The sequence below is a fragment of the Sinohyriopsis cumingii genome, chromosome 11 (assembly GCF_028554795.1).
Source record: "Sinohyriopsis cumingii isolate HCF-2022 chromosome 11, ASM2855479v2, whole genome shotgun sequence".
Lineage (NCBI taxonomy): Eukaryota > Metazoa > Mollusca > Bivalvia > Unionida > Unionidae > Sinohyriopsis > Sinohyriopsis cumingii.
Window position 1 is genome coordinate 78,328,503 of NC_142971.1, and position 16,659 is coordinate 78,345,161.

General features: G+C 33.1%; 1 protein-coding gene across 6 annotated transcripts in view; it reads left to right on the forward strand.

Annotated features, from left to right (window-relative positions):
- Nucleotides 1-4,429, forward strand: part of LOC149788799 (uncharacterized) — a 127,066-nt gene extending 122,637 nt beyond the window's left edge. For all 6 annotated transcript variants that reach the window (XM_089974915.1, XM_089974917.1, XM_089974916.1 and 3 more), the window contains one exon: nucleotides 3,731-4,429. In XM_089974915.1, the coding sequence (XP_089831041.1) occupies nucleotides 3,731-3,754 (24 nt within the window). In that variant the 3' untranslated portion in view covers nucleotides 3,755-4,429. The remainder of the gene's footprint in view (nucleotides 1-3,730) is intronic.
- The last annotated feature ends 12,230 nt before the right edge of the window (nucleotides 4,430-16,659 follow it).

The following is a 16,659-nucleotide window of genomic DNA, read 5'->3' on the forward strand; positions in this document are numbered from 1 at the left end:
GTCGTACTGACTTTCCGTCAGCAGATATTTATGAATGTTGTGTAAAAATTGATTTAGTAGAGTTCTGTTGAGGATCTTGACTCATATTTATATCAAGTTGATGTCATGACGGTCGTCACAACGATATTGACCATAGCAAATTACTGATATGTGTATGTACTACTTATATATTATGAGCAAATGTATTAAACTACGTTGAATTCTAGGTATCCATAAACACATCAACCGAAACCTGTACCGTTACGTTTCCCTTGAATTATACTGAAGTATTTGAACAATAATTGTACGTATATGAGTTTGCCAACGATTGAATGACTGTTGTCGCAGAATTGCAACTGAGTGGGTTTTTGGACTAAATGAACAAGACAAACACAATGCGGGAAAGATTGAAATGTATGAATGAATTAATAATGATAAATAAATGTAAAAATACAATGATTCTCTCACGCTCTCAACATACGATTTACTCAAATCACTCTACACAACATTCACACATTGAAAATAAACAAACAAAATATTAAATCAAAATGAAATACAGATCCAAGAACCCTCAAGGACTGCACATACACCTCAAACAGTATTTTACACAATAAGAGATACACATAATCTCGAACAAAAATTATATTAAGATTCAAAATAATCTTAACACAACTAAGATTCAAAATAATCTTGACACAACTAGATTCACAATAATCTTGACACAACTAAGATTCACAATAATCTTACCACAACTAAGATTCACAAGAATCTTATGAATATAAACAACAACAAAAAAATGCAATGGAACAACAATTGAACCAATCGTATGCTGCTAGACCCCTTGTACAGTAGCACGATTCCTTGGGTTGGTCCACACTCTTATCGACCGCTCGCACCCTTTATGAATCCACTACGATTATAGTCATACGTTACACGTACAGACAGCATACAGCACTTTTTCAATTTTGCTACGTATACGTCCGTGCACAGACATGCGTACATACATACATACGTATCGACAGCACGTAGCATTAATTGTTCTGGAAACTCCAGATGGCTCTAAGCGACTTTAGACGGCTTCGGACAGCTTCAGACCGCTCTTGTCATATTCACAGTCACATTGACAATCACATTTCATAGACACAGTCACAGCTACAAACACGGTCAGCTACCATAACAGTCAGCTACAAACACAGTCGGCTACGAACACACGTCAGAATCAGCTACAATAAACCAAGTTGGACATAATAGTTTATGTATAATCTCTAGGTATATGATAATACTTTAAATCTGCGTTGTAATAAACACATTATTACGTGATAAGACATTACAAACCGAATACGCTTCGTATATCAAATACAAATGTAAATTTAACACTTAACCCTATGGCTGGAGAACAATGGAGAGTGTATACTCCTTGAAGTGATCCAAAAAACGACCAGTGTGGTTTTTAGAAATTGGTCTTACTTAAATCCATAGGAGAGTGAGTACAAGTCAGGGTAGAATACCCATGCATATCATGTTAGTCGTGATGCCTGTCACAAGTAATCTATGTGGCTAGGTACAAGTTAATAAAGTCGCTTACCTGGAAAAGCACATTCACCCTAGATAAAGTTGTACGCATATACAACGAGAAATAGTCGAATTGTTTTAAGACAAAAATAAGTTATTTATTTGCCTACTTCTGTGAAAACTATAATTGAATTTATATATCTGACAGGGTATAATAATCGATAATTCTGTCGTTACTCCTTTTCGTCTAGACGAATCTGTGCTTTGCAGACACATATTTACAGTTTGACATCCTCGATCATTTTGTATTCACGTATACTACTGCTTGAATTCTACCAGTATTACTACATGCACTACTGGACATCAAAAGTAGTCGTAATTGCACTAATATTCACGGTGTAAGCAGTAGTGGTAGTAGTATATATTATTGTTGAAATACTTAATGGCAAAATATTCGTATATCCCATGATCTTTGTATGTTTCTGGTATTTGTCTTCAAATAAACTGTGCGCCTAAGATCTCCAATACCATTTTTACCAGTTTCACTTCCTCTTGGAATAAGGTGTCTGTAGTATATTCAGTCTCCTTCACATATCCAGCACGTTCACAATATATGGTGAAATTTTTTCTGAAGCCTCCACTTCGATGAATGCTGGTTTCTACTTTTGGGTACTTTTATGGATATTTTAATTTACCTCCTTGCATGTTCCTGCTACATCAAGTAAAGGTAACAGTTCCATAATGCAGATCCATTACGCAATTCAAATCCTTGTCATTGTTAAATACGAGTCTGAGACGGTTTTCAGCTACTTCGAGCTCTATATATATATATATATATATATATATATATATATATATATATATATATATATATATATATATATATATATATATATATATATATATATAGTACCAATGAATACACGATGTCTGCGCTCTGAGTCATTTTACCGTTTTAGTTTCGCGTTTTGTGAGATACAGTTTAAATTTCTGTCTAAGTAATTACGTCACGTGCAAGGAAATTAAAGAAGAATATATATTGATGCCATATATTCCATAGTAGAAGTGGAACGATGATAATTCAAATAAATATTGCATCTACATACACTAACGTGCACTATTTACTAGAAGTTATACGTTCTCTTGTATTTCATTAGTATACATTCATTTCCGTCAGATTCATTTTAAAACTGTATTATAATTAGTAGTAGTAGTAATGATAGTAGTGGTACTAGTAGTAGTAGTATTAGTAGTAGTAGTAGCAATAGTAGCAGTTGTAGTAGCAATAATAGTAGTTATATTGGTAGTAGTAGTGGTTCATTATATTTATTTCAATTGTGTCAGTTATCTATGACACGGATCGCATGTCGCAGATCTACGAACGACAATGGAATGACGAGTATATAGGCATCCAAATCAATTGAATTTCAACAATGTATTATTTGTCACTCGTTCAATCATTTGTGTCACATGTATTACTAAAGTAATAATTGGTAATGTAACCAAATCATTAAGTTACCCATAATAGGTCATTTCGATCTACTTCACCTTGATCATTACAATAACGAACTTAACTAATCTGTTAATTTCAGACAATAATACATTTAAAATGAAGCACACATATATAAATATGCTAAAGAATGAAACTCCTATGAGGTTGACTCTATTTGTTTAATGTTGAAACATGAAGAAATATATACTGCTTCAAATAGTTTTACTGGAAATTGTATACGACGTTGATCACAATATGAAGTATAGCAAAAAAGAGTGCAAGCCATATGTGCTGATCTAAATTTTCCTGAAGCACTAAATAGAATGTACATTAGCAAAGTATATTGTAATTGACGCATTTAGACTATTTCGATTTGCGAATACGAACTGAGAGTTTGAGTTATGCATGTACTACAGGAACCTGTATAAATATACTAACATATTTACATCTGAATGACAAAGTGTGACAAAAAGGGTCATTATATAGATATTTCACTTTGTCATAAATGACACACCCGGATTTTAAAAATGCTTCAAGAGAGCTAATGCACACTAGAAGTGTCAGAGCCTAAAAATAGTATGGTGACAGCTCTTTTTTGAAACATTCAAAATGTTGTATGATAATAATACCTTTATCATTTTTATTCTAGCAGTTAATATATCAGGGTCTTCATTTAACACAATATTTGGTCCTTTAATGTATGTTTTCACTGCTGTATAATATTATACAAATTTATGTTCTTTTCAGATTGTGGCTTATTTCCTCCGATAACAGTTTCATATAACAAGTATTAAAGTGGTTCCAGTGTGATATCTTTCTGTATATGTTTGATTTCGTAATTTACATTCTATTTTAAAACCCGCATGTCTTCTGGTTTAGAGATAGTTTCAAAGTTTCTTTGAATGCAAAATGCAAAATTAAACACACATAGTTTTGATGGATCAAAATCTCGTATCTTTTCCGATTGTCTATATCTTGGTGTAACTACTATGACGTTTAGGCGAAAATATGTTCTTTTAAACAATATTATGTGCAGAGACATGTTAACAAACTGTAGGAACATGTTGTAATTTCATTATATTATACGATGCTAAATGCTCGCAAGCATTCATTAAAATTCAACATAGCTTAAGTTGATGTGTTTGCTCTTTAAAGGGCTCATAAATTAATATAAATTAGATCAGGCATAAAATATAGCATTTTAAATATGCTAAAACATATGAAAACATTTTTCGCTCAGTGTTTGACGGTAGGAACACCTTTATATTTAAATGGTTTTGTAGATCATGCTAGAATGAGATGTTAATACGTTCTCGATGTTACCCAATGGAAGCAGCATCACTGTGAATTAAATATTTACCCATGTTCCTTTTCAAATTGTTCTTATTTATTATTAAAGCGTTTCATCTGTCTTTCAAAAGATACAGATGAACATTGAAAAAAGCATTATTTTTTTTCGTTTTTCCTCAGCATCTAAACCATCTAAACATCGTCGTTCAATCTCGGATCAACACAGATTATTTGGCCTCGTTACACTCGAATAGCCAGTCATGATAACTACATGTTTATATATATATATATATATATATATATATATATATATATATATATATATATATATATATATATATTATGTCGATTGTGGTTAACCTTTTAAGCACGGTCAAGGAGACCAGAGTGCCACACTTGCTGTTTTAATCCTTTGAACGAAATAATAAGCATCATGTTGTCTTGTTTTCATGAGTTGTCATTCATAAATATTCAGCCATACACGATTCTTGTAATAGTTATATTGCACGTGCCTCCAGAGCCCGTATCAGGACTCAGCAAAACTCCTAGTCATTCCTTGATGAAGATATACGTTTGATTGGGCTGCATAAAACCAGTCCCTGAAATCTATATGTCATTGGCTGCATTTTGGTATGTGAAACTATATTTATGTTAGCCTCTGTTTCATCAGTATTTATATACAAATAAGTACCTCTAAAAACATGCGAATCTCATGTCAAGCTTTATATTGTTGTTTTACGCACAATATCTGATACCTTATGGGCTCAGCTTGCACTTGTTAAGAGGATATGAATATAATGTCCTAAAAGTATGCTGTTCTTTATCTTTCGACGAAAGGATCATTTTAAAAATGATACAATTCAACGTCTAGCAGGAACGTGACGAATTTCAGAGCTTTCTCCTCTGCTCTCTCTCTCTCTCTCTCTCTCTCGTTCTCTCTACTTCATACACTCTCTTTCCTGACGCTTTGCATGCATTTCGATTGGTCGAACTTTCATCTTTATTTCATTTTCCCCTCTGTTAGTCATTTTTTTCAGTCTAATTAACTGTCGCTTTGCACTTAGAAATGCTATTGACCTTAATTCTGAAATGTGTTCCATGGGTGAGGGAGTGGTCTTAAACGCTAACGTTGGGTGATCTCTGCCGTCTCACCACTGCCAGCTTTGTTACGGAATGTCCTTCTGGGTAATATTCCCTGCACCGAGATGAAAACATGAATGACATCGTGTGTCTCTGTTGCTTGTACTCACACTTACTGACATTTCTTGTATGAAGTGTGCTTATATGCTATGCATATGGCAGTGAATGTTCGTCTCTGTTTCTAGGATACAAAGTTATGTAATCAATGCTAGGAACGAAATATAACTATCTGCACGTATGTGATACTTGTTTATCCGAGGGTATTTCTGCCCTGGTGACACATAATGTGCAGTATAGAAAGTGGCCATGAGAGTGAATTACTTGATATGTCACATAAATCATATAGTAATAAACACGACTATGTGTCCCACCACGTTATACTCCATAACATCGGTGTACACAAAGCTCATATTCAATCCTTCGTTCAATTCCACAAGCAAACGACAATACGTATAAAATCTATCGTTGTTGTTGATCTATTTGGAATTCAGGCTATTTTGACGTGTTGACACAAAATATCAAACAAATTTGGAATAAAAGCGATGGGCAAAATATTGGCATCTGAAAATGTCATTAGCAGGATATTATATTGTACAAAGTTTCGTTTTGTCTAGGGTTTCGCCAAACTGAGCGTCTAAAATAGCATCAAGTATTTCCGCCAGATGTTGCGCGCTAGAATAAAAGCCTGCAGGAATTCGCATGTTGTAAAAGCTCCATTGAAGATTGCTTGGTGATTCTCATTTAGCTTCATGAAATCCAGGACCAGTTTCACAAGTGTTATTGCACGTGATTGTCGTTGATTATAACGGTAAATCTCAGCTGATTTTCACTGACAATTTTGACTTGCGTGGGATGAATGATTTCTACAAAAGCCTCTTTCAAATGCGCTTCATATTAAAAATGGTTGGCCTGAGTTAATGTGGCCTTGAAACAAAGAGTTGAAGATGTTGTTAAACGTTTTTACTAATATAATTTTGTATAAAGACCAAAACTTTTCTAAAGTTATATTTGTATTTACAAAGCTGGGTAAATATTTGTTTGAATTTCTCTATATAGCGGACAAGCAGTAATAAAATGGAATTCATTTTAGATGATAAGGTTACAAATTTGACACAGCCTTTCCTCAGCGGATCCTTTCATATCGACCGGTGTTACCTATGATTGACAAGTTCCCTACTATAAGCATTGCTACTACATAAAAATAAACCGCTAGCTCCCAGCAATTATATGTATAGTTAGCAATCACTTTCTACTCCCAAGGACCTATATAAACTCAATATTTCCATCGAATAAAACTTATCCTACAATTTTTGCCTAAAAATATCTTCACATCTCTGGCTGAAGAATCTAAGAAATGCATATTTAAAATACGAATGTAAAAATAAGCTTTTTAACAGTGTTAGCCCAGCAATCACATCCGCTCCACCATCTTAACTGCGAATGGTAGCATTGTTTAGGAAAACGGCAGTTTTAGCATTCTTAGCCAATATTTCAAAATACGTTTATATCTGATATACTGCATACTAATTCTTCCTAATTATATATATATATATATATATATATATATATATATATATATATATATATATATATATATATATATATATATATATATATATATATACGAATGTATCTCGAGTGAATTTCAATATTTCAATAATATATTTTCAAACTCATTGGCATCGAAAACCCATCAACATTCAGCAAAATAGTTAAGGTTGAAGCTATATTCGCGTCAAAGGACGAAGCAATCCAGTTACCGGTAATCTGCAAAATGTTGAAATACTTTGCTTCAGAATATACATAGCCTTCAGCCTGCAAGTACACAACTTTCTGACACACATACTACTACTTCTACTAATACTATTACCAAAACTACTTCTGCAAATAATAATAATAATTCTAATAATACTAATAATAAAACTAGCAATAATAATGCAACAACAAATACTTTTCACGTATATATAATTTAAAATGATTTTATATTAGTGTTTATTTCAGTGTAAATTGGAAGTTAGCCGTCAATTATAAAATAGTACGCAGGATCAAGGGAGAGAGAGAGAGAGAGAGAGAGGGGACACAAGATATTCCGAGCTTTATGTTTAAGAAAATCATTGTTGTAATACTATTAAAAAGTGTACAGCTCAAAAAGATAATACATAGTTAGGAAATGTTTGCATACATAATGATATAATTATTTCATTGTGCAATTTTACCATAGGAAGGAAGAATGAAGAAATGAATTATTATAATTACAGATGCAAATATATCTTTATTTAGGCATATTTATGTGCGCCTTTAAATGTTCTATCTCATTTGCTAGATGTACACTACCGTATGGACCTATTAGTTCAGATGATAATGGTTTTTCAAACAGGTAAGCAAGCAGATGATCAACGATTAGAAACATACATCTTGTACTGTATAATGAGGTACATCGGCCGGTTGGCTTCCTAGTCGATAGTTTTAGATGGTCCTGGTGGAAAGTCGGTCTCCCCTTCCAGAAGGTGTTTTATCTCACATAGTGGGTTTCATATGCAGTAATCGTTTGACATTTGAATAACAAAAGATAGTCATTCATGCCGGGAACGACATGATTCATGTCAAACTCTTTGGTAATATAAATGATTTGGATAAGAATATTGGGCAACCTGTTGTGGTTTATAAATTTACTTGTTGCATACGATGTAGTGTCTGCATTCCTGCATTAATGAATGTAATATTCACGGAAAATTCAAGTTAAGATCGTCGATAGTGTCAATTATTGTATTCAACGATCAGAATTACATATTAGTTCATGCATTTCCTTCTGCAAACATGACAAGAAATCAAGACCCGGAAAAATAAAAGAACAGCATAAACAACAACAATCGTGTGAAAATGTTGCATACCATTAACGGAGAAAGAAACACATTCGCAACCAAAAGAAATAACAATACGAAGAAGGCCTTTCCTAGAAATGTAATTTGGAGGAAACGTCTTTATGAATCATTCGTGCGATAAACAGGCAAACAATTCTCAAGGATAATTTTGTTTAACTAAAAATAATATTAACGACATCGATAATAATAATAATAATAATAATAATAATAATAATAATAACAATCATCATAATAATAAAAATGTTAACAATATTAATAATAACATTAATGCTACTCATTATATGCCTAATCTTAGAAGATCTACGCGTTTTACTAGAATGTTTAATATATAACAAAAGGCCATTATTCCCAACATCACCTTTGTTAATGATAATTCGAAACCGATTAAGGTTAAAAGACATAATATTTACCTCGCTGTTAATATCCTTTTATCAACCCGGGAAGCTTTGCATTTCCGCGTCCAAATTCTGTTCGCATTTGTGCTAATGACATATATCAGTTGTTAACAGCCATTTTCATGAATATAAAGGACAGTCGAAACCATCTTTCTGTGCGATCTATCGCGTGTTGTAACATCAGAGTTAACCGGAATTTTAAAGGACCTGCTTGACCAAACGGCCGCCTTCAGTGTCATGCCCCATAAATATCAGTGACTGATGGATTGTCTTAATGTCGAAGTAAACAAACACCGGACGGCATTCTTTACAAGGGAGAAAACTCCACAAGACCTAGACCATCGACAAGAAATCACATATTCAAGAGAGGTATTAGCCTATACAAATAGCAACGAGTGCTTAAGAAACAAAATAAAAGAAACAAAAAACTTATTCCCAAATAATTCATACTGTATAGCATTAAGGTTTTGAAATTCTCGATTTGATAAAAGTTAAATATCATAAGTACCTTGAGGTATGTTGCTACCCTACTTTCATATCACATAATAATAATCTACAAATGTTGACCAAAACATTCCAGTTAAACGTTAATTTGCGTCGACACATGATTATATGTATGTTAGTTTCAGCTACTTTGTTGAATGTTGTTGTTTATTTAATTTTATTTGTTATTTTCTTGTTTTCCATTGTTATATTTGGTGTTTAATTGTAATTTACATAAGACCTGGTCTAAATCAAGTTCTTTGTTTACCTGAACCTGTATACATGTCTAGTTAGGATAATCATCTTTAGTTTTAGTCGAGGGCACTATTCTTATAATGATCTTTGTTATACTTGTAGTGACATGCCTGATCTTCCTAAATCTTAGATTGTAATAGAAATTAACCTCTGACCTTCATCTTGGATTTCGTTTAGTGCCTTATGTGTTTATATAATCTTGTTTACTTGAAAATATACTCATTCAGTCTATAACATCTGAGGCAGAATGATTTGTATTATTGTGTTCAGTTTTCATTCAGTGCTAGTCAAAATATCATTCACTGGCATTAAGAGTGCTCAATAACAATTTTGAAAAGAAATATTGTAATTCATCAAAAGACCGTTGGCACAACTCCACGTAACAGTCCACTACACAAGCATCAACACCTTCGTCTTTGGAACTTATTTCGAGCATCACTGAAATTTAATCAGAACGTATTCCTTACGTCTTGTGATATAACATTTTGTACAAATGTGATTTGATTCGTAATTGCGTAGGTCCTTTTTAAATTTTCACTTTGTGGTCAAGGGAAATAGATTTGTTGTTGAATTTTAGAAAACTTGTTGGTTTTCGTTCCTTTCTGTTACTTTGATTACGACCATATCTTCGAAACTAATATATTGGCAATAGCGTGTTTCGTTAATTTGCTTTCTGTTTCAGAGTAAAACCTCTAAAATGCTATTGTCATTTATTTAAAGTGTTGAGAAGTTCCATTGGCATAACGAAAGAATGGTCGTATGTTCTTTTATTCTTTATCTAGACACATATATTAAGGGTTATGTACAAATCTTTCACACTTATTTAAAAATGCATACGATAATTACTGCCCTTCTGGGTATAACCTCAATCTTAAGTTTGAGCCGCTGGATGATACAGGTGTAAACTTAAGTTGGGAATACAATTTTTGTTTTCACGTACAAAACGTATGCCCCATGTAAGACTGATTTGTTGTGGGTTTGGTCATATGAACTTAGACGTTTTGAAACTATGATCAATTTGGGGAGGTGAAACATCTGTCGGGTTGATTCTGTATCTTGGTCAATATTTTGATGCATGTTTATATGGGCATTTGTATGTCACGAAAGCGTATGTATGCAAACTGCGTGAGGTTCTCATAGTTTCCATGGGATTATCCACGGTCTAAGTCAAAATGGCCAGATATATTTCAATCTCACTATTCATAAACAGGTCAGATTTATGACCTAATGCATATATCTGTGATGATATGGGATGAAAATCAAAGTCAGTATGAGCTGCATTTATAACTTTACATTATAATGAATATTAAATGGACATATGGTTACAAAGCGCGAATCTTAATATAATCTTTGTTTTGTCATACAGGTTAAGTCGCTGAGTGTAGAGAACGAGCATTGCCCATGACTAAGGGAATCAGATTACTACTCCATTTAAAGGAAAGTATGAGTTTTAAGGTCGTGGCACAGTTCACACAGATAGCACTATCACTGATCAAATTTACACGTTTGTATCTCTAGCGGAGTCACAGTAATTCAGCAATGTTACATACGTATGCACGTATCGACAGGTTGAGTCATTATACATTGCGCCGCTTGAAATCTTTTGAAATAATAAGTCTCCAAGTAGTCCCGACATGTTGACGAGAACGTAAGCGTTAAATGATAATATTTATGTGCTGCGTTTACTCTTATATGTTATGCTGTGCTTTACCGTTAATGATGACATTTGAAGAGAGCTAATAGCGCGTCAGGACTCCATTTAAGTGCGACAAAAATATGCCATATCAGTTGCCTCCTAAAGATTGAGTGCATTATTTGCAGGACACTTCATGCAATAGACAAAGCAAAAAGATGCGGGATGTAGCATTATTTAACATCCATCAAGGGTCAATGCAGTATGATAGAAAACATAATATTTCAGATAACTAATTAGTGGAGAATTGACAGTTGTTGAATTTCTCATGTATCAACTTTGAACTACAATCAGTGAATCAGTTCAATTACTATAATAACTGATAATTGCACGGGTTGATCAAGTGCTCGTTTTTATCCGGTGTCGTTAAATGCAGCATGGACACATGTGATGTAAAATTAATATTAGGTTAAAATTGCCACTATAATTACATCATACCATCAAGACCAATAAGTGGTTCCCGGTGATAAGTGTAAGTACTTTCCAGCGATTTAAATATTTTAAATAATTCATAATAAAATATAAGATGTACTATATACTCAGAAGTGTTTTATATAAATATAACACAGCTGAAATAAAAGGATACAGGCAAATGCCTTTTTCACTCTCTTTGATATGCCGAAAACTTTACTGAATATCATTTAAGTCCGTGTTTTACCAATATTATATATACTGCACTATTTGTTTATCATAGCTAGTGATGCAGTAGCTATTCAAACCTAATGTTTCCATGTCCTTGCTAAGGAGTCCAGCATAATCCATGCTTCTTATTGCCAATACGTAAAAAGGTGGGTCAAACAAATATAACGCCCGATAGTTGTAATAACGATTGTATTACAATGTCGATTATGTGTGCGAGTCATTCTATGCCATTGTGATGGTTTTAAGTGTACAAAAGACTGTGCAAACAGATGTTCGCATTTGTTATCATAACATGCAACTACAATATTAATTTATATTCCACCAATTCACAATGAACGAATCAAGTCATGTTTTCGACATAATACAATACTTGTTTCAGCCAATGTGGGTATGTGAGAAAGATTGCCAGTGGGTTATCGTGGGTGGGTGGTTCTCTTCGGGGTTTTCCCGGGTTATTCCTCCACCATTAATAATGGCCGCCATGTATAGTCTATCGTATGCTGAAAAATGGCGTTAAACCCTACTACAACAACAGCTTAGTTTACGTCTTATGTACCGTCTAATGTACCAAATCAAATACTGCAAATATCCGGTCGCAAATACATTTAAGTAAATATTTATATTTATGCATCCATTAATCTTCTTTTCATATAAAGCTTGCAATAATATAATGTTTAGTTGTGATATGGAATTTCAAGGTGGACATTGGCACTGTCTTGTGTAGGCCAACTAAAACCGGTATACACTCCGTATCAAGCATTGTCACAACTCACGCATTAGACATTGTGTGTTGAAATATGAATAATCTGCCTTTATTATTTTAACTTTGTTTGTGAATATTGTTTAACTAACAAAACATACAGGGTGCAACGTATGCCAACAAAAACGAAATTATTCGTTTTTCTTTGTATCTAAGTAATTCATGCTGAAATAAAATATATGTAATAAAATAATTTCAAATCGGTTTTGATTTAATATTGAATTTATGAAACGAGTTGAAAAAATGTCCAGCCTTTGCGAGCTTGACAGATTGTATTTAATGTACTTATTTTCTAGTTATCGATTTAATAAAGTCTTTATATTGTCTAAGCAAATGAGAAATATATCATTGGGAGTTTTATTTATAAATATACAAATTAGATATAACAAATATGTATAATTCACTTAAATCAAATAAAGTCATGAACTTTACCAATTATTTTCAATAGAATAGTTAGACGTTTCTTGAGTAGATACCGATCTGTCCATCACATACATTCATATGTATACTCTTGTTTCGTATATACTCCTCTATCCTTCACCGGTTTCTCGTTAACTTGCTTACCATTATTATTGTCCTGATTTTATATTACGACGGTTTTCATCATTTTCTTTTGACTCTGAATACGTTAGTAACTCTTTCTCACTTTACTTCTGCGCACCTTTCGTTTTCATGTTGTCGTTCATCTATGTAACTTACATTTCTACTACAATAACAAACAGCATGTTTACTTTGATACTTTGCAAACCACACAACCTAAGTAATTTTGTATACCACGCAAGCCTACTCCTTTTTAACTAAGAAACACAATTTTTTATACAGAACAAGTGGCATATATATATATGAACATAGATTGCAGTTATGTTCATATATAATTGTAGAAGAATTATATATTTAAATAATTTATTGAAATTACAAAGTGCTCATTGGCTGGACTATCATACCTATCTGGGACAAGTGTGAATTCATTGAAAGACATTCAATACAATTGTTATATCAGGACATTCAAGACTATTAGTAAATCAAGACATCCAATAATATAGGTACATCAAGGTAGTGAAGACTATTGTAATTCATTATTTTAAGCGTTTGGATTTGTGAAAAATATATTGAGCATCATATTGGACTTAATTCACAGAACACCATGTGTCTCTTCAATTGACACGATTCGAATTAAAGAAATAACTTGTTTGCTGCTTGTACTAAACTTCTTGGATTCACTTCTTTATGTTACATGGTTTAAGACCTAGAGTAGCACTAGAAATAAGGGCGCTCCTTCTGGTTCTTAATTTCTTTGAAACATTTCCGAAATATTACAAAGTGCTTTTAAAATTAAAATTATATTTGTATCGGAATTAGTATTATCCGTGGTAACCAGTTTAGAGTCAAAAATTTGATAAATGACTAGTTAAGCAAGCAATAGTTCACGATATGCTATAATTTAAAATCATATTCAGGGAGGATTACAGTAAATGAAAAAGGACGGGCTCCTGGAGATTGCAGATATGATGACTTTTATGAAACGCGCACATTTGAAAGAAACAGAAGAAAATTATATTTTGATTCAATATGTGATGCAAAAGAATCGATGATAATGCTTTGGGTTTGATTGTAAGTATATATCTGGTATTGATAGAAGATTACTACTAATAAACCTAATGGATTTGGAGATAACAAAACTTCAGCGTCAGAAAGAAATTATAGAAATAAAAATTCATAAAAAGGAAATGCACAGGAAACGCTCAAAGGGAGAAAAGAAAGAAAATACAAAATGCAGCCGAGGAGAGAGAGAGAGAGAGAGAGAGAGAGAGAGACAATGAGATAGCAAAAAGAGAGAATTACAAATACATATAGCAGAACGAGAAATGAATCCATATTCAGAGAGTGGAACAGAGATAAAGATGCAGAGAGTGTAAGAATAAGAGAGAGAGAGATGTAAATGCAGAGAGAATAGAGGATAATTTGTTATATATTAAAATATGCATTAAGGACCAGGTTAATAAGAACTGATAGGTACGATATTCTCCCCTCCCACTTTTCGCACAACATCATAATTTGATATTATCAGAAATGTTACTCTGTTCCTATTTTTTTTTAAAAAATAGCTTCATAAATAAATTCTTCCATTTTAGAAATGCCCAAGATAGCTTTAGATTTTCTTATTATAAATCGTACTTATTCGAGGCAACTCGTGATATATATATGGCACTGTAAGTACCACCGAGCACTGGTTATGTTCTGGCAAAAATGTAGGTCTTGAAGGGTTATGAGTTGGTATATGAGGTATCTTTAAAAAGGCTCAAAATTGTAGAAAATGGAATAGACAATCAAATGTCGAATTTACATAGGAAAAATAACAATGACTTGATAGTGCCGAGAATGTTGATTAAGATGAATACAACCTCTGACAGCTCATATTAAGTGAAGAGTTCAACAAGTGCGTCCAGAATGATCTCATTACGTATGTGCACGAGAAATGGTGGACAACTTTAAATATGCGCTCGCACAGTTGATGATTATTCCTTACCTCACAAACGTCCCTTTGTCAGTGCATCCTCCTCTCAGCAGTATATGAGTATAAAATCATCTGTTTTAAATAACGACTTCTGAGTCTCAGTGTAGCACAATTTTTTTATAAATCAAACATCGTGTAAAAACGATCAGAAGTTAGTGCCCGTATTGTTGAAATTAACAAACACGTAATTTCGGAAGACTATAGGTTGAACGGAGCTATTCAAAATGTTTTTGTTTCAAAGAGGTCACGATCATGTTTCTTTAATAAATGCATTTGTTAGGTCAAATTAACTATAGTCTGATCATATTTTGTGGAATTATGAAGCGTATAATTAATGCCGATAGTTTCTTTTTCACGTATAGGTTATTCTGCCAAACATATCCCTATTGAAATATTAAGACGCAACGGACCTTCTCAGGGTCTTTTGATGTCGAGTACGTTCTCTTTGTCCGAAAAGACGTCTTTTAGTGAAGGTGGTTTTATTCAGGATATCTTGTGCGGCTTTGTTAACGTTTCACTCCATTGTGTCAGTATGGCATGAGACATAATATCAAGATTGTCGGAAAAGTGCCTTCTTTACCTATCGTGGTTACTCATTTATTATCGGGGAAAGACGTAGATGGATATATGCTCGTTGTTAATCTTTATATAGCTGACAAGTTTGTTTGGATCAAAATTGGGATCATGCTGAGAGTGAAAACGCTGATTTATATGTTTCTTGCGTAGTTACCAGAGCTAATGGAACAAAGAGCTCTTGAGAATGAAGTTGAACGGAAAATTATTCGCTTAGCCGACATTTGTATTAGTCAGTTTTTTTGGTTAGACCACCTTTGCTCCTAGTATTGTACAATAAACATATCGATAGCAGTGATCATCTTTGTTGATACTCATTATCTCTATTATAATCAGGATGATGAAAAACAATTACTCGATGTAAAGTAAAAATGATGTTTTCAAATACTGAATAGTTGGTTATAACTTTCCGAGTTGTTGGAGGTGAATTTTAAACGTGACTTTTCTTTTTGAGTTTTTAATCTTCGAAAGGCTTCTGAATAATTAGATGATGAGGAATGTTTAGAGAAACTGTTAGCAAGAATATTTGCTATGTCACGTCTTGAACTACAATTGTTATTGTTCAGTGTCAGATGTCGGAGAGATTTGTGTTTTCTCTTTCCGTTTATGTTGCGTATAGTGTCCCAAACTTTCTTAATATAGAAACGAGAGTTTAAAAGAAGAAAAATATTTATTCCATCATGCTTGTTTACTTTCATTGTGCCGCGAGCTTTGGCCCGGACAATGCGATATATAGTTCAGTTTTTGGGCGTCGGACGATTGTTAAATTTTGTCAATGCTTATCGGCGTTGTCTAATGGGTTCCTTACATTCCTTAGTGAATCAAGGTTTTGAGGTTCTTTTACAGTTCGGTCAGGACTTGGGAATGTTATTTCTGCAACCTCAAATAAAATAGAAGTAAAATGCTGAAAAGGGTCATTAGCATTGAAAACTTTATCCTCATTGTGACAAACGATAATTACTTGTCGAAGAACAGTAAAAGAATCTAAAGATCTATTTATTTCAGAGAGCTATTAGCAAAACGGAAGACAGTCCTGTTTCCTATTTTC